The 23996-nt window shown below is 33.5% G+C and overlaps 4 protein-coding genes across 4 annotated transcripts; 3 read left to right on the plus strand and 1 right to left on the minus strand.

Moving 5' to 3' along the window:
• Positions 1-1195, plus strand: LOC142534476 (la-related protein 1C-like). The gene is made up of 3 exons (XM_075641347.1): positions 1-47; positions 164-389; positions 578-1195. Exons 1-3 carry the CDS (start codon positions 1-3, stop codon positions 1193-1195), a joined length of 891 nt encoding a protein of 296 aa, XP_075497462.1.
• Positions 1196-7540: 6345 nt separating this feature from the next.
• On the minus strand, positions 7541-9346 carry LOC142534484 (NEP1-interacting protein 1-like). The gene is made up of 3 exons (XM_075641354.1): positions 8595-9346; positions 8340-8507; positions 7541-8028 (listed from the first exon to the last, which is right to left on the minus strand). The coding sequence occupies exons 1-3, from the start codon at positions 8724-8726 to the stop codon at positions 7906-7908; spliced, it is 423 nt and encodes a 140-aa protein (XP_075497469.1). The 5' UTR covers positions 8727-9346; the 3' UTR covers positions 7541-7905.
• A 98-nt stretch (positions 9347-9444) lies between these two features.
• LOC142534477 (F-box protein At4g35930-like) lies at positions 9445-9893 on the plus strand. Its single transcript, XM_075641348.1, has 2 exons — positions 9445-9569; positions 9632-9893. Exons 1-2 carry the CDS (start codon positions 9445-9447, stop codon positions 9891-9893), a joined length of 387 nt encoding a protein of 128 aa, XP_075497463.1.
• A 3343-nt stretch (positions 9894-13236) lies between these two features.
• Positions 13237-15844, plus strand: LOC142534478 (la-related protein 1C-like). The gene is made up of 7 exons (XM_075641349.1): positions 13237-13626; positions 13815-14379; positions 14456-14603; positions 14702-14792; positions 15468-15585; positions 15684-15735; positions 15832-15844. The coding sequence occupies exons 1-7, from the start codon at positions 13237-13239 to the stop codon at positions 15842-15844; spliced, it is 1377 nt and encodes a 458-aa protein (XP_075497464.1).
• The last annotated feature ends 8152 nt before the right edge of the window (positions 15845-23996 follow it).

Here is a 23996-nt window from a genome sequence, read left to right on the forward strand (position 1 = left end):
ATGGCTACTGCTTCTGACTCCTCCGCCTCTGTTCAATCTGTAATTCTGTTATTGATCGCCATTCACGGCTCGCGTCGCCTTGTTCATGTTCGAGTATCTCTGATCAGAAGCACGTTTTGCCTTCTGAAATTTTCCTAAACCAATTAATCGCACCACCTGCTAGTTTCTTGGCCGAGGATGGTCAGGCTGAGGGAAGTGAGAATGTTGGTGTAACCAAGAAGTGTGTTTGGAACAATCCTGCTAATGGTGTTGCTCCGCAGGTTGGTGCTTTGATGGGGACAGCATCTTGGCCTGATTTCTCCAAATCAGCTCGTGCTTCCACGAAGGCTTCTTCGAGTTCGACTGATTCTCTTGAAGAACTCTCTCACGAACCAATCATTCTGTCACAGGTTTATTATTTCTGTCATTGTTGTTCTCTATATTTTGGCCCTTTTAATCTACCTGTTCAATTTATCTGATGTTCTTAGTTGCTTGGGTTTTATTATATATGCTTCTAGTGCTATTATGAACTCGATGATCAAGTTTTCGTACAAGTTAGACTGCTTTCCTTACGAAATTTTCTTTTTGTGAATAATAGGGGACGTCAGTTGACTCTTGGTCTTCACAGGAAGTAGCAACAAATTCAGCTTCGAACCATGAATCTCCTATCCGCCAGTGTTCTCCGGAGCTAGGTGGTGACAGGACAAGTCACAGAAACATAACAGCCAACGGCAGCTTTTCTCAAGCACCAAATTCACACAGTTCTGTGGTTGAAGCGTCTCCTTTTAAGCCAGTGAAGTCCAGCATCTCTTCGGGGGTATCTCCTAGGGACAACACACGTTGGGATGTTGGACAGAGAGGAGGATCTCACAGTGGGCATGAGCCACACCATCCGCGTGGTCCTTTTAGAAGGAACAACAGTGGACCGCAACTTCAAGGGAATGGTTCTTCTAATCATGGCCATGGTAGCAAACGATACCAGGAACGTTGGATTGATGATTGGAGCTATAACCATCAATCTTTTGGCAGCAGAGTAAACCTTGCACCCCAGCAGAGTGTCGCCTCTCGGCCCTTCATACGTGGTCCAGTTTCAAGTGCTCCTTTTATTCCTCCACCTCCCCCTGTGGGTGCGCGGCCCTATGGTCCCCCAGTGTTCTACAATGGTGAGGTTTGCTGCTTTGAGATACTTGCTTCTGTAGATTATCTTGCGTGCTAATTATATTTTGTTTCAATTTGCAGATGCTTCATCTTTTACGTATTTTGCTCTTGGACCCCACCCAGGTTCACCCGGGCACATGCCTATGTTTCCATATGCACCAATGTCGTCTCCCATACCTGATCCTCACTTGCCTTCCAAAATTGTGAAACAGATAGATTATTATTTTTGGTATGTTATTTTGTTATGCATACTAAATGATTCATCCGCTCATTGCTGTCTATTTGCGCATGGTATCAACGCTTGGATTCTCACATGTATCTTGCAGTGATGATAATTTGGTGAAGGACACATATTTGCGCCAGAAAATGGATGTGGATGGATGGGTTCCCATAAACTTAATAGCAAACTTTAAGAAAGTAAGTCGGTCAAATTAATGAAAAATTTCCTGCTTATGCTTATTTCTTTATCCATTTTATCTAAACTAAACTTGCGATTCTTTTTTGATTGTTGGTACATAGAAGAGAAATTTTGAGGCTCTAGATCAGAAAGTTGAAAATATCAAAAGCTTGATTCTTTAATTGGAATTTAGTGAGCAATATAGGTTAAGAATTTTGAAATGTTTCGGTTTGTTAGATTATTCTTGGATGAAATAAAATGACAATTGATATCTAACTGTAATACGCTTGAGTTTATCAGAAGATTTATATTGATATGGAAATGGTAAATTTGTATGACCAAGAATGCACATTAGAATCATGGTACACTCTTTTTAGTTGGTTTCATTAGGTAACAATGATACTATTTTGAGAATGAAGTAGCTTGGACGGGTTAGTTATTCATGTAAGTTGTCTTTGGAGTGGAATTTGGAGATGCCTGATCGGATCAAAATCATCTCTGGCTGAAAATCTTGCCTGCCATGATTTGAAACACCAAATCGACTGTTAGTGCTGCCATTTAACCTCTTATCATAGTCACAGAGGCAGCTGGATATTTTATGGCTGATCATATCAAACTTTTTAAATGATTTGCCACCTATTACGATGAGACTTAACTATGAATACTAATATTATACATTCTCAATTTTTCAGATTAGGGAGCTGACAGACAATGTCCAACTTATATTGGATGCTTTGCGAGCTTCGAATGTGGTGGAAATACAGGTGAAATGTATCGCATATTTGATCTTCGCAATACCACTTTTCTTATAGTAAATCTTTTACTAGTAGTGTAGTCCAAAATTTTACTGAAAAAACAAGTGAATATGCGATTAACTTATGAGCAAAATCTGTTAATATCCCCTTTTCAGCTTTCTCATGCGACTTGTTCTATATATCTATAGACTTGTTATCCTTTGGGTATTTTGTAGACATTTCATCCCACGACATGCACTTTAGATAGAGTATTGGTGGTTTCTAACTCATCTAGGCGATTTTTTTTCTTACTCTTGCAGGGAGAAAAGGTGAGGAGGAAGGGTAATTGGAGAAAATGGATAATGCCAACCTTCTTGTATTCTACATGATCAAGTCCTCAATTTCTTTAATGAGCAATATAGGTTAAGAAGTAAAATCATTGAACGAGGAAACAACTGGTTCTTTAGTGGTTTTTTTAAAATACAATTGTGCATTTTACGATGTCCTTTTACCAAGTACTCTAATATTTTGCCAAAAATATTAATTTTCCGTCAAAATGTTATTTCTAAAAAAGAAAAGATATATCATTAATATTGAAATATATGTACTACAATAAATGATAATTTCAATTATTGTTTGTATTGATTATATCAATTCATTTAGTTCAAATTTGAATTTAATTCATTTTTATATTAATTCAAATATAATTTATATATTATATATTTTTTATTCAAATTGAAACTAAACTTTATTGAAAATATAAACTAAATTAAAAATTTTTACATTGATTATATCAATCAATTTAATTTGTGATATGATTTGTGTTACTATGATATATTTAATTTTTATTACAAACTGTATAAATAAATTTTAAACACAAATGATTACAATGTTATATATATATATATATAATTTTGATATCCTGCACACCTACGTGCACACCTCTGTGAGCACCGATGAGGTGTCACTCATCCATTCGATGTGTAATTTTTCTATATTTCATCACATCCAATAGATGAGTGACACCTCGTCGGTGCTCACAAAAGTGTGTACGGTAGGTGTGCAGGATATCAAAATTAATTATATGTGTGTGTACTGTAATAAATGATCACTTTAATTATTGTTTGCATTGATTATATCAATTCATTTAATTCAATTTTGAATTTATTTAATTTTTGTATTAATTCAAATGTAATTTATGTATTATATGTTTTTTTATTTTTTTACTCAAATTGAAACTAATCGAAGATAGCCTAAATTGGGGCAATCCATGGTATTTTTCGATTTCTAGATAATTCAATGTTAAGTGTTGTACAATTATGCCAAGGAAATGGGAATCATGCTGGCTGCGGATCAACTTTTGAAAACTAGATAGATATCGAGCACATAATTAAACAAGAATAAAATGTTATAAAATATTTTGAAATATATTTATACAGATGGATTTATTTATATATTTCGAGCATGTTTTAGTTTGATATTTTTGAGTATAAGAATAATGTGGGAGCATGTTTTAGTTTGATATTTCGGACAATATATCACCCAAATAAATCATATACTCTTGCTAATATACTATCCTCCAAAAATTAGATTTACTAGTATTTATCCATTATATACTATCCTCCAAAAATTAGATTAACTTATGAGCAAAATCTGTTAATATCCCCTTTTCAGCTTTCTCATCCGTCTTGTTCTATATATCTATATATCCTTTGGGTATTTTGTAGACATTTCATCCCACAACATGCACTTTAGATAGAGCATCGGTGCTTTCTAACTTATCTAGGCGATTTTTTTCTTACTCTTGCAGGGAGGAAAGGTGAGGAGGAAGGGTAACTGGAGAAAATGGATAATTCCAACCATCATGTTTCCTACCGGATCAAGTCCTCATTCTCTCAATATTTCTAGTCTGCATATACATGATGAAAAGACAAACACGTAGTTTCTAGCGATACTATTATCATAGGTGGGGACTTTGAACACACAACAACTCTATATTTTAGGCTGCTTTTCAGAGTTTGTGGTGGTCTCTAACTCATCTAGGCGATTTTTTTTCTTACTCTTGCAGGTAGAATAGGTGAGTAGGAAGGGTTACTGGAGAAAATGGATAATGCCAACTATCCTGTATTCTACAGGATCAAGTCCTCAATCTCTCAATATTTCTAATCTGCATATACATGATAAAAAGACTAACACAATTTCTAGCTATATTTTAGCCACCGTCGGAAGATATTGGTTTACTTCCACTTATTTCTTATAGTCGTTGGTAATTTAGTTGGATTCGTGATTGTCCAGAGTCTATTGCCTCTCTTTTTTTTATTTTTTTTCCCCAGAAACATCTTATATTATATTGAAATATTGGATATGAATATTTTCTGTTTGGTTTTTATGTGATTTATTTTTACTAATTGCATCTTTATCACTGCGAAAATTATAGATATTTTCAATAAAATATATTTGAAAATCTATAAAGTAAGACTAAAGAAAATATTTCATCTAACCCACATAGCGATTAATGTGTGGCCACGAGCATTAAATAATATATTTTTTGTTATAATATAAATTGTTACGGTGAAAATAGTTTGAATCATACTCAAAATTAGTTTACTACGTACGTTTTGGTTTTGAGCCGAGTATGATATTTTTGAAATTATATATATAATGGATCAACACTAGTAAATCTAATTTTTGGAGGATAGTATATTAGCAAGAGTAAATGATTTATTTGGTGATATATACTCCGAAATATCAAACTAAAACAAGCTCCAACATTATTCAAGCTCAATATCAAACTAAAACATGCTCGAAATATATAAATAAATCCATCTGTACAAATATATTTCAAAATATTTATAACATTTATTCTTGTTTAATTACGTGCTCGATATCTATCTAGTTTTCAAAAGTTGATCCGCAGCCAGCATGATTCCCATTTCCTTGGAATAATTGTACAACACTTAACATTGAATTTTCTTGAAATCGAAAAATACCATGAATTGCTCCCATTTAGGCTATATTCGACTAGTCGTTTAACAGAAGCTTTCGAGCGTGAACAGTGAGGTGCACTGGGCAAGTGCGTGCGTGCGTGCATGCATTGCAAGGCTAAGCGTGCTTGTCTTCGGACGATAACCCCTCGAACGAGGGCTTGCAACTTCACCAGACTTTTCTGAATGCCTTTCTAGCCTGTATAAATATATGCAAACATGCATTATGTTATCATAAGTAATATATGGTTTAGGGCATGTTTGTCCAATAAGTCTGACCAAAATAGATTTTGATTATCTGTTTATTAAAAGTAGGAATTACTAAAATAATTTGTCATTGTCCGTATTTGGAATCATTTTTTCGCCTGAGTGCTGCCATGTTTTCAAACGTATGGATAATATTCAATACTATGTTATGAGATACAAAGGAAGACAAGTTATTACATTAAGAACAAATTTTGACTCATAAAATAATCAAATTTCAATTCAAGCCAACTTACAAGATCATTTTCGTCTTTTCTAACAAAATTCTCTCTATATATATATGTTTGCGCGCGAATAAGTAAGACAACCATATCTTCTCTTGACAAGAAATCTGTACCCATAGTCTCTTCATACAAGATGTTGCTTATTTCATTGCTGAATCTTCCTTTTGTTGTTGTTGTGCACAATCACAATACTAGAATCGCTTTCGTGATCGGATGATGATCGTTGGAAAAGTTTTTTCACGACGATTCGAGATAGAGGTTTTTTTCCGTTTCCTGTAATGAAACCCATTTTGGCTGTCGGCTTTGAGATTTAAGAATTGTTAAATGTTGGGACTATTCAAGAGTAGAGAGGGGAATGAGTTGAGTGGGTAGCATGTTCTTCTATCATCGTGCATGGATGAATTGTTTGGGTCTTTTGTCGTGTATCTCTCGCGAAATACCTATATTGCCCTTGCTAAACACGTTTGTTTTGGATTTCACGGTGGTTCTTAGTTCATATTTCAGGTATGGAACTGAAATTTGAATCAAGAAAGATTTTAAAGTTTGAAATCGGTCAGTTTTTTGTAGGGAAAAAATAAAACTTTTCGATCTATTAACTTGTTACATTTTGAGTTTTGATCGACTAAATATTTAAAATTTTACTTTAGTATAACTTCAAATAAATTGCTAAAAATACCGAATTTTTTTTGTAAAGATTGAATTATTATTATTATTTTTTTTTGAAAAGATTGAATTAGTTTTGGTCTTATCAATGACATGTATTTTGGACCTTCATACAGAAGTAATTGCGTAACTATGCAATATTTTGTGAAAAGTAAAAATAATTTCAACGTCTCGATACCATAAAGATTTGAAGTTGTTTTAAGAACAAATATGCATTTGGACATATATTTTAAAATCGTTTTTATAATTAAAAAGTAGTATGTTTCGATTTTTATCGTTACCTTTATTTCTAAAAATATAAAAAAAAAACTCTCAATTGTTCTTTGTAGAACACCTTTTTAAAAATATTTCACAAAAAATTTATCCAAACACATGCTTTTATTTTTTATTTGTAAAATACTAAAAATATTTGCTCAGCCGAGCCTTAATTTGTTTTGGTTCAGAAAATGTAGTTGAGATAATTTTCTCCTAATTTTTATTTTCGATTCCTTGAAAAAAAAAAAAAAAAAAAGAACCGCTAATAAGATGAATATACTTTTTTTAAAGAAATTATTGCAAAATGAATGATAATGCATTCTTTTTCAAATCCAAAAAGTAAACAGTATAAAGTTGACTGTCCTACTTACGTAGTATTCTATCGATCATGTATGTATGGATTGGGAGGAGGACTCTCCATTCTCATTGATATATCATAAAAAAGTACTTTCATTTTATCTCTTTAGCTTAGGAAAGTTCTTTAAAAAAACTAGCTTTCTCACGGACTTGTAGCCAATTTTAGAATTCTCAAATTTTTCATATGATTGAATTGAAATGGTAGTTTGATTGCTCACTTTCTTGTTAGCCATTGGAGTGTGAGAGATTTTTTTCATTACATGGTAAACAGGTGATTTCGATTGTCATAAAAGATAATCTGAAATCCGATGTTATAAATTAAAATACTTACACTTAATAGATTTTTTTTTAAAAAAAAAAACAAGAACAAAGAGTTACACCAGATGAGCGTTAAAATTAAAATGGTTAGAAAGTGCAAAGCATGGTTGTGAATGAAGTGAAAATCAAGCAAGAAAAATTGAACTTTATTGATAAATAAACTATGGAACAATATTTATAAATGAATAAGAATGAAAATATATTATGCGCCTGTACTAATTTGCATAATTTACGATGATTTATAGGAATAGTCAAATTATCCACGTCATACAAGATGGATACGATACAATGCCATGTAACAACACAACTAGTGATGATAAAGAAAATACTAATAGCAAACAAACATTGTGTGTACGTAGGATCTGTGAGGGAATACAAACCACACCTCAAAATTTTCTTTACAAAATCGTGATCAAGCGCAGAGACCGAACACGAAAGATGTTGCTCAGAAACTACATACATAGAGCTGCACCTAGCCAATCTAAAACTACGGATTTATTGAACAAATAGAGAGGCCGTATACGAGTAAGAGGATATCATCAAGCTGGTGTTTCTCGCCGTACAAAAGAGCATCAAAATACTCTTCTACACAACGGGCAAGAACCGTGTCTCACCGGCCAAGAGTCGATGCAAGGTAGATGAAACAAGTGGTGACAATGAGGTAAACTTCGCACGGTCTCCCCTAGCTGAAAGTCCTGCGTATATTTAAAAGCATGGGACAGATTCTTCTAAATCAGTTCAACTTGTCGATAAAAGAAGTCTATATACAAAGAGCTCAAACTTTGGCCAACACTTGAATAATTACAATGGCCTCTTCTGAAATTAGGTGGATATAAATGAATACCCACAACGAGTGTAGATGTAGGATGTGTCGTATGCGTAATTGCTTTGTCATAGAAATTACGCAAATTTCATAAATGTCACTATATAGGCCAAAAGTCAAGGTGCACTGATGTAGTTTATCTAACAAGAGACAGATAAAAAGGGAAAGAAATTAGAACAGTACCTGAAGGCAAACAGAACAAGAGACTCCCTCTCCGGAAGTATCAACAATGTCGTCTCTTGCAACCCTTATCTTTGGGAACTTTTCAACTGTGTCTACTAACAAACCATTTGCCCCGCCAGTGTCAAAAATGTCGGGAACGTCTTCAAATGTTGTTTCTACAGCTCCCATCTGATTAACGAAGAAAATTTCGTAAGTCAAAAAAGTAAAAATACTGTCATCCCTATTTCAAAGAAAAGCAATCGAGCAGCATAATACCTGACTTTGCACGGCACTTAGCATAGCTGGACCAATACGCTCGCGGACAAGTCTGCCACTTAGAAGGCTCACTATCACATCAATCTGTACAGTCAGATTATTAGCTCCAAACTCAATCAGATTACTAAACATGCTATAAATCTCGAAGATTGAATGCCAGAATTATCACGTCTGCAATTGAATAGTATTGACTCAAGATTATTAATCCATTCAATAGATAAGACTTACCAAATACAGGAGACACTGTATCCCAGATTCATCGGACTGCCACAAAAGAAGTGATGATTCAAAGACTTCGATGGAGTAAACAGCACCGGATATGGCACCAACCGAAGCCCCTCTAACAAATCCACTTTCTGTCTCTTGGCCAATAAGCGCTCCAGTCATTGCTCCCAATATGGTACCAACTGCATAGCAGGGACAGCTCCTTCATTAGCATAAAGAATAATTCGAGAGAAAGTACTACTAAAGATCAACATCCCTCTAAAATTCGGTAGTCGCTGCGTGAGACGTTTCTGAAAAAAATAATCATAAGGTGATTGAAAAATCACCTTTAATCAACTCCAAAAACCTATACAGCACAAAATTCACATCCAAAATCCTACACCACACAATCACAAAGAAAATGAAAACTGCATCCTTGGGGTTCTCAGTATGAATGATGGTTTTCTTCACATTCTCTGTCACCCAAGGTCCAAACATAGCCTAAAATTATAATTTCTTTAAATGTTCTAAATCCCCAAATATGCTGAAAACCCCAATTTGCGGGACATAGCAAAAACCTAAACCCTAAAACAATAAAAACCACGGGAGAACAAATCAATGTTAAGGAAAAAAACACATTATAATTATGGGGTGGGTGAAACCACCAAACCCCTTGAATCGTGATAACCCACCTGCATTAGAAGCGTACGATCAAACCAAAATCAAGAAATTGAATCTACAACCACTCAAACCAAATGGTTCCAATATGCTGTTTGTACTTAAGAAGTCTACTACAAACAAAAAATGTTGAAACATATTGGAACCATTTGCAGCAAGGGAGGTGGAAAAGGAGTGTGGATTGGCAGTCCTCACTCACCCAAGGCACCTAAGCATGGCCCTCGTCCCCCTTCTCGTCTAAAATGCACTGAGATGCGCCAAATTGCAGCTGTTCTCTTCCAAGAATCCCCATTTTCTTCAAAATGTTTGGTGCCATCCTTTTTGCCGAAACCTGTCTGCAAATCCTTGGCTTCTAATAGAGCCCTATTCTACGAGGATGAACTGTGCCAAGCGGTTGCGCAAAACAATCTTCGTTGATTTTTGCTGTTTTCTGGTATTATTTTTGTTCCATATATGTGTATAGCTAGAACATTGGCATGATTGCTTTTGGTATAGTTTCTGGAGATTTGGAGTAGGCCCGCCTGGTGAAATTTTTCTAGTCAGTTTAGGTGCTTGTGAATTTTGGGGCCTAAAGATTCTGTTATCATAGGAAATCCGCCGAATCAATAAGTGGTTGAACTTCTAGAACTTAAATATCATCTTGACCGTTGAATTACTGTTTGAACAGTCTAAAACACCCTGTGGATCACCAACTACTGCACTAACGTCGAACTGGTTCCAGGATACATCAAATCCTGCATCAACGTCCAATCTTAGTGGATTTGGAGAAAGAGGTTTTCAAACAAAAAAACTTCTTCGGAAGTCATCTAACAAAGATATTGCCCAATCGATTCTGAATTCTCCCAACCGATTATAATGTGCTAGTGCATTAGTAGGGACAATAGATCTAACACAGTAGTCGATTTCAACTGGTTAATAAGACAAGACGAATCTTTAAAATATTATTTCATTTCATGTTTTCTTATTCTATTAGGGTGTGTTTGGTACAAGTGATGAGATAAATAAATGATTAATTATGCTATAGATAATCAAACATTATGTGATACTATTAAGATTGTTTGGTTCAACATTTTGAATATGTGATTAGCTTTTAAATATTGAGTGAGTCTCATGTGAGACCGTCCCACGGATCATAATCCGTGAGACGGGTCAACTCTACCCATATTCACAATAAAAAGTAATACTCTTAGCATAAAAAGTAATACTTTTTCATGGGTAACCCAAATAAGAGATCCGTCTCACAAATACGACCCGTGAGACCGTCTCACACAAGTTTTTGCGTATTAATAAATTTAATATTATACCCTTGTTAAGTTTACTTATTTGTTGTGCTCAAAGCAATACATAATATTAGATAATAATAATAATAATGTTAATAATGACGATATTAATAATCTTTGAATTAATATGTGTAAATATCATAAAATTAAATATAATAAAAATAAAAATATTATTGATAAGCATAACCAACATTAAAATTTAGTTTTTATTATTTTATTAAAATATATACAAATAAATTATTTTTTTCAAAATAAAAATATATCTTTATATTTTTAAAGTTTAAATCAAATTAAATAATAATGATATATATTAAATATCAGGATCGACATCTAACGTACAACATTCTAAAATAAATTTTTTATTCAAGGCAAAAACTTGTGTGAGACGGTCTCATGGGTCGTATTTTTGAGACGGATCTCTATTTGGGTCATCCATGAAAAAGTATTATTTTTTATGCTAAGAGTATTACTTTTATTGTGAATATGAGTAGGTTGACCCGTCTCACAGATTAAGATCCGTGAGACGGTCTCACATAAGACTCACTCTTTATTCAATAAATAACTTAACACTCTAAGAAATAAGAGGAGAAAAATGTAATTTATTAAGTTTTGATAGTGTATCTCACTTGATTTGTTAGATTAATAATCAAATAGTTATCTAAAAAATTGGATCTTAATCGGATCAAAATGATTATTAAAACATCTTAAAATTTTAACCAAATATTGGATAAGTGTTTGACTATTAATCTATCATTGTTTAATCCACTCAACCAAACACACCCTTAGAATATACTTTGAACCTTTCCTATTTTAAATTGATTTTCCATAAACAAAGAACATTTTCATTTACCTAAGAATACAGAGAGAGGGATTCATTTCCTTGTACTAAAAATTGTGCTATGATAACGGTACGGTTTATATTTTGTTTTAAGAGGCACTTTAGGTTTTGTATTTCATGATTCCGGGACAAATATACAATATTTAATAAAAATATTACCACCGCTAAATTTTTAAATGGATGAGCTTATTGAGGACTTCTGAAAACATGTCTTTGATATTCTTCTTATATAGAAAATTGAACACTTAAATGAGTTTATAATGACATAAAATGCACTCTTATAAAAAATCGGTTTTGCCATTTTCATAAAATAAGAGCAAATACGAAGTATTTGTAGTTGATATAAGAGTTCGTTATGTTGTGGCGTTTACATGTGCATGAGATGTGATAGAATATATTAGATACAATCATCAACAGGAACACAAAAAAATAAGTGATATTTAGAACAAAATGCTACGTGTGTACCATGAATAATCTTATACGACAAAAATCAACTCTTGAACATGTTGAAATCACCTCTATATTCTAGATAGCAGTGCATAGATGAATCAGACCATAATAATAATTCTTAGGGTTGAACTAGTGACAAATACTTGTAGAGCCAATTTTTTCTAATAATTTTTTGGGCTTGAATCAATTAGTACATAAATTATTTAGAACAATTATTACATGTCAATTGACAAAAAAAATCTATTTAGTTTAACGTAGATTTCTATCATGATTTTTATTTAATTAAAAGAATATTTTTGTCAATTGATTTAGAATGATTAAAGCAAATTATAATCTCTATATTATCTAAGAACAGAAGTAACACTCATGTTCTTATTCTCACCATATTTTCAAATTTTGAACATCCAATCCTTATCTGTATTTTGAAAGTATAGTTATGTTATACATTAATTATTATTTATTTAAAGTATGGTATTAAAGATAAATCGGCTATTTTTTTAGGAAAAAATTAATATGACAATAGTAAATATTTTATTCTTATTTAGATTATTTATTTTTTTAGTAATTTTAGAGTAAGTTTTTTGTTTTTCTTATCTAATCTTGTATTTGAGTTTTATTTAATTCTATCAAAATTTTCTAGCAAAAAGTTAATGTGAAACAATTTGAAATACAAAGATAAGATCTTCTTAATGATAATTTGGAGATAAATTATATCATCACCATATGTCAAAATTTTAAAAGTAAAACTTGATATAAATCACCTTATAAATCATTAAAGATTTTTCGATTTTTAAAAACATAGGCTTTGTTTTTATAAATAAAAGATATCGGATTTTAAATATCGATTATTTTACTTCTTTGTTTTTTTTTTCGAGATATAAAATATTATTTGTTCCGATATATAAATAAATAAAATTAACCTTTATCTTTTTATCTTGATACTAAATACGTATATCCTAATTAAATCCGAGCTGTAATTATATTTGTCGTAGGAAACTAATTCCCCGCTTCATTGCTCTATATATATGCGGGGAGACTAGAACACTGCACTTTTATTTGCTTCCGAACAAGAAAACGGGCGGAGATAGGCGATTTCGATTTCGAGTGGGAATTTTTGGGTTTTCTTTAATCGATTCGATTGTGTTGGTGGGTTTGATGTTCAGTTGCCTGACCTATTTTTTTGTTTTCTGCAATGGCTACTGCTTCTGACTCCTCCGCCTCTGTTCAATCTGTAAATTCTGTTATTGATCGCCATTCACGGCTCGCGTCGCCTTGTTCATGTTCGAGTATCTCTGATCAGAAGCACGTTTTGCCTTCTGAAATTTTCCTAAACCAATTAATCGCACCACCTGCTAGTTTCTTGGCCGAGGATGGTCAGGCTGAGGGAAGTGAGAATGTTGGTGTAACCAAGAAGTGTGTTTGGAACAATCCTGCTAATGGTGTTGCTCCGCAGGTTGGTGCTTTGATGGGGACAGCATCTTGGCCTGATTTCTCCAAATCAGCTCGTGCTTCCACGAAGGCTTCTTCGAGTTCGACTGATTCTCTTGAAGAACTCTCTCACGAACCAATCATTCTGTCACAGGTTTATTATTTCTGTCATTGTTGTTCTCTATATTTTGGCCCTTTTAATCTACCTGTTCAATTTATCTGATGTTCTTAGTTGCTTGGGTTTTATTATATATGCTTCTAGTGCTATTATGAACTCGATGATCAAGTTTTCGTACAAGTTAGACTGCTTTCCTTACGAAATTTTCTTTTTGTGAATAATAGGGGACGTCAGTTGACTCTTGGTCTTCACAGGAAGTAGCAACAAATTCAGCTTCGAACCATGAATCTCCTATCCGCCAGTGTTCTCCGGAGCTAGGTGGTGACAGGACAAGTCACAGAAACATAACAGCCAACGGCAGCTTTTCTCAAGCACCAAATTCACACAGTTCTGTGGTTGAAGCGTCTCCTTTTAAGCCAGTGAAGTCCAGCATCTCTTCGGGGGTATCTCCTAGGGACAACACACGTTGGGATGTTGGACAGAGAGGAGGATCTCACAGTGGGCATGAGCCACACCATCCGCGTGGTCCTTTTAGAAGGAACAACAGTGGACCGCAACTTCAAGGGAATGGTTCTTCTAATCATGGCCATGGTAGCAAACGATACCAGGAACGTTGGATTGATGATTGGAGCTATAACCATCAATCTTTTGGCAGCAGAGTAAACCTTGCACCCCAGCAGAGTGTCGCCTCTCGGCCCTTCATACGTGGTCCAGTTTCAAGTGCTCCTTTTATTCCTCCACCTCCCCCTGTGGGTGCGCGGCCCTATGGTCCCCCAGTGTTCTACAATGGTGAGGTTTGCTGCTTTGAGATACTTGCTTCTGTAGATTATCTTGCGTGCTAATTATATTTTGTTTCAATTTGCAGATGCTTCATCTTTTACGTATTTTGCTCTTGGACCCCACCCAGGTTCACCCGGGCACATGCCTATGTTTCCATATGCACCAATGTCGTCTCCCATACCTGATCCTCACTTGCCTTCCAAAATTGTGAAACAGATAGATTATTATTTTTGGTATGTTATTTTTGTTATGCATACTAAATGATTCATCCGCTCATTGCTGTCTATTTGCGCATGGTATCAACGCTTGGATTTTCACATGTATCTTGCAGTGATGATAATTTGGTGAAGGACACATATTTGCGCCAGAAAATGGATGTGGATGGATGGGTTCCCATAAACTTAATAGCAAGCTTTAAGAAAGTAAGTCGGTCAAATTAATGAAAAATTTCCTGCTTATGCTTATTTCTTTATCCATTTTATCTAAACTTAAACTTGCGATTCTTTTTTGATTGTTGGTACATAGAAGAGAAATTTTGAGGCTCTAGATCAGAAAGTTGAAAATATCAAAAGCTTGATTCTTTAATTGAATTTAGTGAGCAATATAGGTTAAGAATTTTGAAATGTTTCGGTTTTGTTAGATTATTCTTGGATGAAATAAAATGACAATTGATATCTAACTGTAATACGCTTGAGTTTATCAGAAGATTTATATTGATATGGAAATGGTAAATTTGTATGACCAAGAATGCACATTAGAATCATGGTACACTCTTTTTAGTTGGTTCATTAGGTAACAATGATACTATTTTGAGAATGAAGTAGCTTGGACGGGTTAGTTATTCATGTAAGTTGTCTTTGGAGTGGAATTTGGAGATGCCTGATCGGATCAAAATCATCTCTTGGCTGAAAATCTTGCCTGCCATGATTTAAACACACCAAATCGACTGTTAGTGCTAGCCATTTAACCTCTTATCATAGTCACAGAGGCAGCTGGATATTTTATGGCTGATCATATCAAACTTTTTAAATGATTTGCCACCTATTACGATGAGACTTAACTATGAATACTAATATTATACATTCTCAATTTTTCAGATTAGGGAGCTGACAGACAATGTCCAACTATATTGGATGCTTTGCGAGCTTCGAATGTGGTGGAAATACGGTGAAATGTATCGCATATTTGATCTTCGCAAATACCACTTTTCTTATAGTAAATCTTTTACTAGTAGTGTAGTCCAAATTTTACTGAAAAAACAAGTGAATATGCGATTAACTTATGAGCAAAATCTGTTAATATCCCCTTTTCAGCTTTCCTCACTGCGACTTGTTCTAGTATATCTATAGACTTGTTATCCTTTGGGTATTTTGTAGACAGTTCAATCCCACGACATGCACTTTAGATAGAGTATTGGTGGTTTCTAACTCATCTAGGCGATTTTTTTTCTTACTCTTGCAGGGAGAAAAGGTGAGGGAGGAAGGGTAATTGGAGAAAAATGGATAATGCCAACCTTCTTGTATTCTACATGATCAAGTCCTCAATTTCTTTAATGAGCAATATAGGTTAAGAAGTAAAATCATTGAACGAGGAAACAACTGGTTCTTTAGTGGTTTTTTTAAAATACAATTGTGCATTTTACGATGTCCTTTTACCAAGTACTCTAATATTTGCCAAAAATATTAATTTTCCGTCAAAATGTTATTTCTAAAAAAGAAAAGATATATCATTAATATTGAAATATATGTACTACAATAAATGATATTTCAATTATTGTTTGTATTGATTATATCAATTCATTTAGTTCAAATTGAATTTAATTCATTTTTATATTAATTCAAATATAATTTATATATTATATATTTTTTATTCAAATTGAAACTAAACTTTATTGAAAATATAAACTAAATTAAAATTTTTACATTGATTATATCAATCAATTTAATTTGTGATATGATTTGTGTTACTATGATATATTTAATTTTTATTACAAACTGTATAAATAAATTTTAAACACAAATGATTACAATGTTATATATATATATATATAATTTTGATATCCTGCACACCTACGTGCACACCTCTGTGAGCACCGATGAGGTGTCACTCATCATTCGATGTGTAATTTTTCTATATTTCATCACATCCCAATAGATGAGTGACACCTCGTCGGTGCTCACAAAAGTGTGTACGGTAGGTGTGCAGGATATCAAAATTAATTATATGTGTGTGTACTGTAATAAATGATCACTTTAATTATTGTTTGCATTGATTATATCAATTCATTTAATTCAATTTTGAATTTATTTAATTTTTGTATTAATGTCAAATGTAATTATGTATTATATGTTTTTTTATTTTTTTACCTCAAATTGAAACTAATCGAGATAGCCTAAATTGGGGCAATCCATGGTATTTTTCGATTTCTGATAATTCAATGTTAAGTGTTGTACAATTATGCCAAGGAAATGGGAATTCATGCTGGCTGCGGATCAACTTTTGAAAACTAGATAGATATCGAGCACATAATTAAACAAGATAAAATGTTATAAAATATTTTGAAATATATTTATACAGATGGATTTATTTATATATTTCGAGCATGTTTTAGTTTGATATTTTTGAGTATAAGAATAATGTGGGAGCATGTTTTAGTTTGATATTTCGGAGAATATATCACCCAAATAAATCATATACTCTTGCTAATATACTATCCTCCAAAAATTAGATTTACTAGTATTTATCCATTATATACTATCCTCCAAAAATTAGATTAACTTATGAGCAAAATCTGTTAATATCCCCTTTTCAGCTTTCTCATCCGTCTTGTTCTATATATCTATATATCCTTTGGGTATTTTGTAGACATTTCATCCCACAACATGCACTTTAGATAGAGCATCGGTGCTTTCTAACTTATCTAGGCGATTTTTTTCTTACTCTTGCAGGGAGGAAAGGTGAGGAGGAAGGGTAACTGGAGAAAATGGATAATTCCAACCATCATGTTTCCTACGGATCAAGTCCTCATTCTCTCAATATTTCTAGTCTGCATATACATGATGAAAAGACAAACACGTAGTTTCTAGCGATACTATTATCATAGGTGGGGACTTTGAACACACAACAACTCTATATTTTAGGCTGCTTTTCAGAGTTTGTGGTGGTCTCTAACTCATCTAGGCGATTTTTTTCTTACTCTTGCAGGTAGAATAGGTGAGTAGGAAGGGTTACTGGAGAAAATGGATAATGCCAACTATCCTGTATTCTACAGGATCAAGTCCTCAATCTCTCAATATTTCTAATCTGCATATACATGATAAAAAGACTAACACAATTTCTAGCTATATTTTAGCCACCGTCGGAAGATATTGGTTTACTTCCACTTATTTCTTATAGTCGTTGGTAATTTAGTTGGATTCGTGATTGTCCAGAGTCTATTGCCTCTCTTTTTTTTATTTTTTTTCCCCAGAAACATCTTATATTATATTGAAATATTGGATATGAATATTTTCTGTTTGGTTTTTATGATTTATTTTTACTAATTGCATCTTTATCACTGCGAAAATTATAGATATTTTCAATAAAATATTTGAAAATCTATAAAGTAAGACTAAAGAAATATTTCATCTAACCCACATAGCGATTAATGTGTGGCCACGAGCATTAAATAATATATTTTTTGTTATAATATAAATTGTTACGGTGAAAATAGTTTGAATCATACTCAAAATTAGTTTACTACGTACGTTTTGGTTTTGAGCCGAGTATGATATTTTTGAAATTATATATATAATGGATCAACACTAGTAAATCTAATTTTTGGAGGATATATTAGCAAGAGTAAATGATTTATTTGGTGATATATACTCCGAAATATCAAACTAAAACAAGCTCCAACATTATTCAAGCTCAATATCAAACTAAAACATGCTCGAAATATATAAATAAATCCATCTGTACAAATATATTTCAAATATTTTATAACATTTATTCTTGTTTAATTACGTGCTCGATATCTATCTAGTTTTCAAAAGTTGATCCGCAGCCAGCATGATTCCCATTTCCTTGGAATAATTGTACAACACTTAACATTGAATTTTCTTGAAATCGAAAAATACCATGAATTGCTCCCATTTAGGCTATATTCGACTAGTCGTTTAACAGAAGCTTTCGAGCGTGAACAGTGAGGTGCACTGGGCAAGTGCGTGCGTGCGTGCATGCATTGCAAGGCTAAGCGTGCTTGTCTTCGGACGATAACCCCTCGAACGAGGGCTTGCAACTTCACCAGACTTTTCTGAATGCCTTTCTAGCCTGTATAAATATATGCAAACATGCATTATGTTATCATAAGTAATATATGGTTTAGGGCATGTTTGTCCAATAAGTCTGACCAAAATAGATTTTGATTATCTGTTTATTAAAAGTAGGAATTACTAAAATAATTTGTCATTGTCCGTATTTGGAATCATTTTTTCGCCTGAGTGCTGCCATGTTTTCAAACGTATGGATAATATTCAATACTATGTTATGAGATACAAAGGAAGACAAGTTATTACATTAAGAACAAATTTTGACTCATAAAATAATCAAATTTCAATTCAAGCCAACTTACAAGATCATTTTCGTCTTTTCTAACAAAATTCTCTCTATATATATATGTTTGCGCGCGAATAAGTAAGACAACCATATCTTCTCTTGACAAGAAATCTGTACCCATAGTCTCTTCATACAAGATGTTGCTTATTTCATTGCTGAATCTTCCTTTTGTTGTTGTTGTGCACAATCACAATACTAGAATCGCTTTCGTGATCGGATGATGATCGTTGGAAAAGTTTTTTCACGACGATTCGAGATAGAGGTTTTTTCCGTTTCCTGTAATGAAACCCATTTTGGCTGTCGGCTTTGAGATTTAAGAATTGTTAAATGTTGGGACTATTCAAGAGTAGAGAGGGGAATGAGTTGAGTGGGTAGCATGTTCTTCTATCATCGTGCATGGATGAATTGTTTGGGTTTTGTCGTGTATCTCTCGCGAAATACCTATATTGCCCTTGCTAAACACGTTTGTTTTGGATTTCACGGTGGTTCTTAGTTCATATTTCAGGTATGGAACTGAAATTTGAATCAAGAAAGATTTTAAAGTTTGAAATCGGTCATTTTTTTTGTAGGGAAAAAATAAACTTTTCGATCTATTAACTTGTTACATTTTGAGTTTTGATCGACTAAATATTTAAAATTTTACTTTAGTATAACTTCAAATAAATTGCTAACAATACCGAATTTTTTTTGTAAAGATTGAATTATTATTATTATTTTTTTTTGAAAAGATTGAATTAGTTTTGGTCTTATCAATGACATGTATTTTGGACCTTCATACAGAAGTAATTGCGTAACTATGCAATATTTTGTGAAAAGTAAAAATAATTTCAACGTCTCGATACCATAAAGATTTGAAGTTGTTTTAAGAACAAATATGCATTTGGACATATTTTAAAATCGTTTTTATAATTAAAAAGTAGTATGTTTCGATTTTTATCGTTACCTTTATTTCTAAAAATATAAAAAAAAAACTCTCAATTGTTCTTTGTAGAACACCTTTTTAAAAATATTTCACAAAAAATTTATCCAAACACATGCTTTTATTTTTTATTTGTAAAATACTAAAATATTTGCTCAGCCGAGCCTTAATTTGTTTTGGTTCAGAAAATGTAGTTGAGATAATTTTCTCCTAATTTTTATTTTCGATTCCTTGAAAAAAAAAAAAAAAAAAGAACCGCTAATAAGATGAATATACTTTTTTTAAAGAAATTATTGCAAAATGAATGATAATGCATTCTTTTTCAAATCCAAAAAGTAAACAGTATAAAGTTGACTGTCCTACTTACGTAGTATTCTATCGATCATGTATGTATGGATTGGGAGGAGGACTCTCCATTCTCATTGATATATCATAAAAAAGTACTTTCATTTTATCTCTTTAGCTTAGGAAAGTTCTTTAAAAAAACTAGCTTTCTCACGGACTTGTAGCCAATTTTAGAATTCTCAAATTTTTCATATGATTGAATTGAAATGGTAGTTTGATTGCTCACTTTCTTGTTAGCCATTGGACTGTGAGAGATTTTTTTCATTACATGGTAAACAGGTGATTTCGATTGTCATAAAAGATAATCTGAAATCCGATGTTATAAATTAAAATACTTACACTTAATAGATTTTTTTTTTAAAAAAAACAAGAATAAAGAGTTACACCAGATGAGCGTTAAAATTAAAATGGTTAGAAAGTGCAAAGCATGGTTGTGAATGAAGTGAAAATCAAGCAAGAAAAATTGAACTTTATTGATAAATAAACTATGGAACAATATTTATAAATGAATAAGAATGAAAATATATTATGCGCCTGTACTAATTTGCATAATTTACGATGATTTATAGGAATAGTCAAATTATCCACGTCATACAAGATGGATACGATACAATGCCATGTAACACAACTAGTGATGATAAAGAAAATACTAATAGCAAACAAACATTGTGTGTACGTAGGATCTGTGAGGGAATACAAACCACACCTCAAAATTTTCTTTACAAAATCGTGATCAAGCGCAGAGACCGAACACGAAAGATGTTGCTCAGAAACTACATACATAGAGCTGCACCTAGCCAATCTAAAACTACGGATTTATTGAACAAATAGAGAGGCCGTATACGAGTAAGAGGATATCATCAAGCTGGTGTTTCTCGCCGTACAAAAAGAGCATCAAAATACTCTTCTACACAACGGGCAAGAACCGTGTCTCACCGGCCAAGAGTCGATGCAAGGTAGATGAAACAAGTGGTGACAATGAGGTAAACTTCGCACGGTCCCCTAGCTGAAAGTCCTGCGTATATTTAAAAGCATGGGACAGATTCTTCTAAATCAGTTCAACTTGTCGATAAAAGAAGTCTATATACAAAGAGCTCAAACTTTGGCCAACACTTGAATAATTACAATGGCCTCTTCTGAAATTAGGTGGATATAAATGAATACCCACAACGAGTGTAGATGTAGGATGTGTCGTATGCGTAATTGCTTTGTCATAGAAATTACGCAAATTTCATAAATGTCACTATATAGGCCAAAAGTCAAGGTGCACTGATGTAGTTTATCTAACAAGAGACAGATAAAAAGGGAAAGAAATTAGAACAGTACCTGAAGGCAAACAGAACAAGAGACTCCCTCTCCGGAAGTATCAACAATGTCGTCTCTTGCAACCCTTATCTTTGGGAACTTTTCAACTGTGTCTACTAACAAACCATTTGCCCCGCCAGTGTCAAAAATGTCGGGAACGTCTTCAAATGTTGTTTCTACAGCTCCCATCTGATTAACGAAGAAAATTTCGTAAGTCAAAAAAGTAAAAATACTGTCATCCCTATTTCAAAGAAAAGCAATCGAGCAGCATAATACCTGACTTTGCACGGCACTTAGCATAGCTGGACCAATACGCTCGCGGACAAGTCTGCCACTTAGAAGGCTCACTATCACATCAATCTGTACAGTCAGATTATTAGCTCCAAACTCAATCAGATTACTAAACATGCTATAAATCTCGAAGATTGAATGCCAGAATTATCACGTCTGCAATTGAATAGTATTGACTCAAGATTATTAATCCATTCAATAGATAAGACTTACCAAATACAGGAGACACTGTATCCCAGATTCATCGGACTGCCACAAAAGAAGTGATGATTCAAAGACTTCGATGGAGTAAACAGCACCGGATATGGCACCAACCGAAGCCCCTCTAACAAATCCACTTTCTGTCTCTTGGCCAATAAGCGCTCCAGTCATTGCTCCCAATATGGTACCAACTGCATAGCAGGGACAGCTCCTTCATTAGCATAAAGAATAATTCGAGAGAAAGTACTACTAAAGATCAACATCCCTCTAAAATTCGGTAGTCGCTGCGTGAGACGTTTCTGAAAAAAATAATCATAAGGTGATTGAAAAATCACCTTTAATCAACTCCAAAAACCTATACAGCACAAAATTCACATCCAAAATCCTACACCACACAATCACAAAGAAAATGAAAACTGCATCCTTGGGGTTCTCAGTATGAATGATGGTTTTCTTCACATTCTCTGTCACCCAAGGTCCAAACATAGCCTAAAATTATAATTTCTTTAAATGTTCTAAATCCCCAAATATGCTGAAAACCCCCAATTTGCGGGACATAGCAAAAACCTAAACCCTAAAACAATAAAAACCACGGGAGAACAAATCAATGTTAAGGAAAAAACACATTATAATTATGGGGTGGGTGAAACCACCAAACCCCTTGAATCGTGATAACCCACCTGCATTAGAAGCGTACGATCAAACCAAAATCAAGAAATTGAATCTACAACCACTCAAACCAAATGGTTCCAATATGCTGTTTGTACTTAAGAAGTCTACTACAAACAAAAAATGTTGAAACATATTGGAACCATTTGCAGCAAGGGAGGTGGAAAAGGAGTGTGGATTGGCAGTCCTCACTCACCCAAGGCACCTAAGCATGGCCCTCGTCCCCCTTCTCGTCTAAAATGCACTGAGATGCGCCAAATTGCAGCTGTTCTCTTCCAAGAATCCCCATTTTCTTCAAAATGTTTGGTGCCATCCTTTTTGCCGAAACCTGTCTGCAAATCCTTGGCTTCTAATAGAGCCCTATTCTACGAGGATGAACTGTGCCAAGCGGTTGCGCAAAACAATCTTCGTTGATTTTTGCTGTTTTCTGGTATTATTTTTGTTCCATATATGTGTATAGCTAGAACATTGGCATGATTGCTTTTGGTATAGTTTCTGGAGATTTGGAGTAGCCTGGTGAAATTTTTCTAGTCAGTTTAGGTGCTTGTGAATTTTGGGGCCTAAAGATTCTGTTGTCATAGGAAATCCGCCGAATCAATAAGTGGTTGAACTTCTAGAACTTAAATATCATCTTGACCCGGTTGAATTACTGTTTGAACAGTCTAAAACACCCTGTGGATCACCAACTACTGCACCAACGTCGAACTGGTTCCAGGATACATCAAATCCTGCATCAACGTCCAATCTTAGTGGATTTGGAGAAAGAGGTTTTCAAACAAAAAAACTTCTTCGGAAGTCATCTAACAAAGATATTGCCCAATCGATTCTGAATTCTCCCAACCGATTATAATGTGCTAGTGCATTAGTAGGGACAATAGATCTAACACAGTAGTCGATTTCAACTGGTTAATAAGACAAGACGAATCTTTAAAATATTATTTCATTTCATGTTTATTTATTCTATTAGGGTGTGTTTGGTACAAGTGATGAGATAAATAAATGATTAATTATGCTAGATAATCAAACATTATGTGATACTATTAAGATTGTTTGGTTTACATTTTGAAATTGATTAGCTTTAAATATTGAGTGAGTCTCATGTGAGACCGTCCCACGGATCATAATCCGTGAGAACGGGCACTCTACCCATATTCACAATAAAAAGTAATACTTAGCATAAAAAGTAATACTTTTTCATGGGTAACCCAAATAAGAGATCCGTCTCACAAATACGACCCGTGAGACGTCTCACACAAGTTTTTGCGTATTAATAAATTTAATATTATACCCTTGTTAAGTT

The sequence above is a fragment of the Primulina tabacum genome, unplaced genomic scaffold (assembly GCF_025594145.1).
Source record: "Primulina tabacum isolate GXHZ01 unplaced genomic scaffold, ASM2559414v2 Contig540, whole genome shotgun sequence".
Taxonomy (NCBI): Eukaryota; Viridiplantae; Streptophyta; class Magnoliopsida; order Lamiales; family Gesneriaceae; genus Primulina; species Primulina tabacum.

What these genes read in the sequence shown, in the direction of transcription:
- LOC142534477 (XM_075641348.1), top strand. Translation starts at nt 9,445, where the DNA reads ATGGGGTGGGTGAAACCACCAAACCCCTTGAATCGTGATAACCCACCT. An exon ending in CCAAATGGTTCCAATATGCT is followed by an intron (nt 9,570 to 9,631) that starts GTTTGTACTTAA and finishes AACCATTTGCAG; the next exon opens with CAAGGGAGGTGGAAAAGGAG.
- LOC142534478 (XM_075641349.1), top strand. Translation starts at nt 13,237, where the DNA reads ATGGCTACTGCTTCTGACTCCTCCGCCTCTGTTCAATCTGTAAATTCT. An exon ending in CAGATAGATTATTATTTTTG is followed by an intron (nt 14,604 to 14,701) that starts GTATGTTATTTT and finishes TGTATCTTGCAG; the next exon opens with TGATGATAATTTGGTGAAGG. An exon ending in TAATAGCAAGCTTTAAGAAA is followed by an intron (nt 14,793 to 15,467) that starts GTAAGTCGGTCA and finishes TCAATTTTTCAG; the next exon opens with ATTAGGGAGCTGACAGACAA.
- LOC142534484 (XM_075641354.1), bottom strand. Translation starts at nt 8,726, where the DNA reads ATGTTTAGTAATCTGATTGAGTTTGGAGCTAATAATCTGACTGTACAG. An exon ending in TAAGTGCCGTGCAAAGTCAG is followed by an intron (nt 8,508 to 8,594) that starts GTATTATGCTGC and finishes TTCGTTAATCAG; the next exon opens with ATGGGAGCTGTAGAAACAAC. An exon ending in CTTGTTCTGTTTGCCTTCAG is followed by an intron (nt 8,029 to 8,339) that starts GTACTGTTCTAA and finishes AAATATACGCAG; the next exon opens with GACTTTCAGCTAGGGGAGAC.
- LOC142534476 (XM_075641347.1), top strand. Translation starts at nt 1, where the DNA reads ATGGCTACTGCTTCTGACTCCTCCGCCTCTGTTCAATCTGTAATTCT. An exon ending in TCTGTTCAATCTGTAATTCT is followed by an intron (nt 48 to 163) that starts GTTATTGATCGC and finishes ACCACCTGCTAG; the next exon opens with TTTCTTGGCCGAGGATGGTC. An exon ending in AACCAATCATTCTGTCACAG is followed by an intron (nt 390 to 577) that starts GTTTATTATTTC and finishes TGTGAATAATAG; the next exon opens with GGGACGTCAGTTGACTCTTG.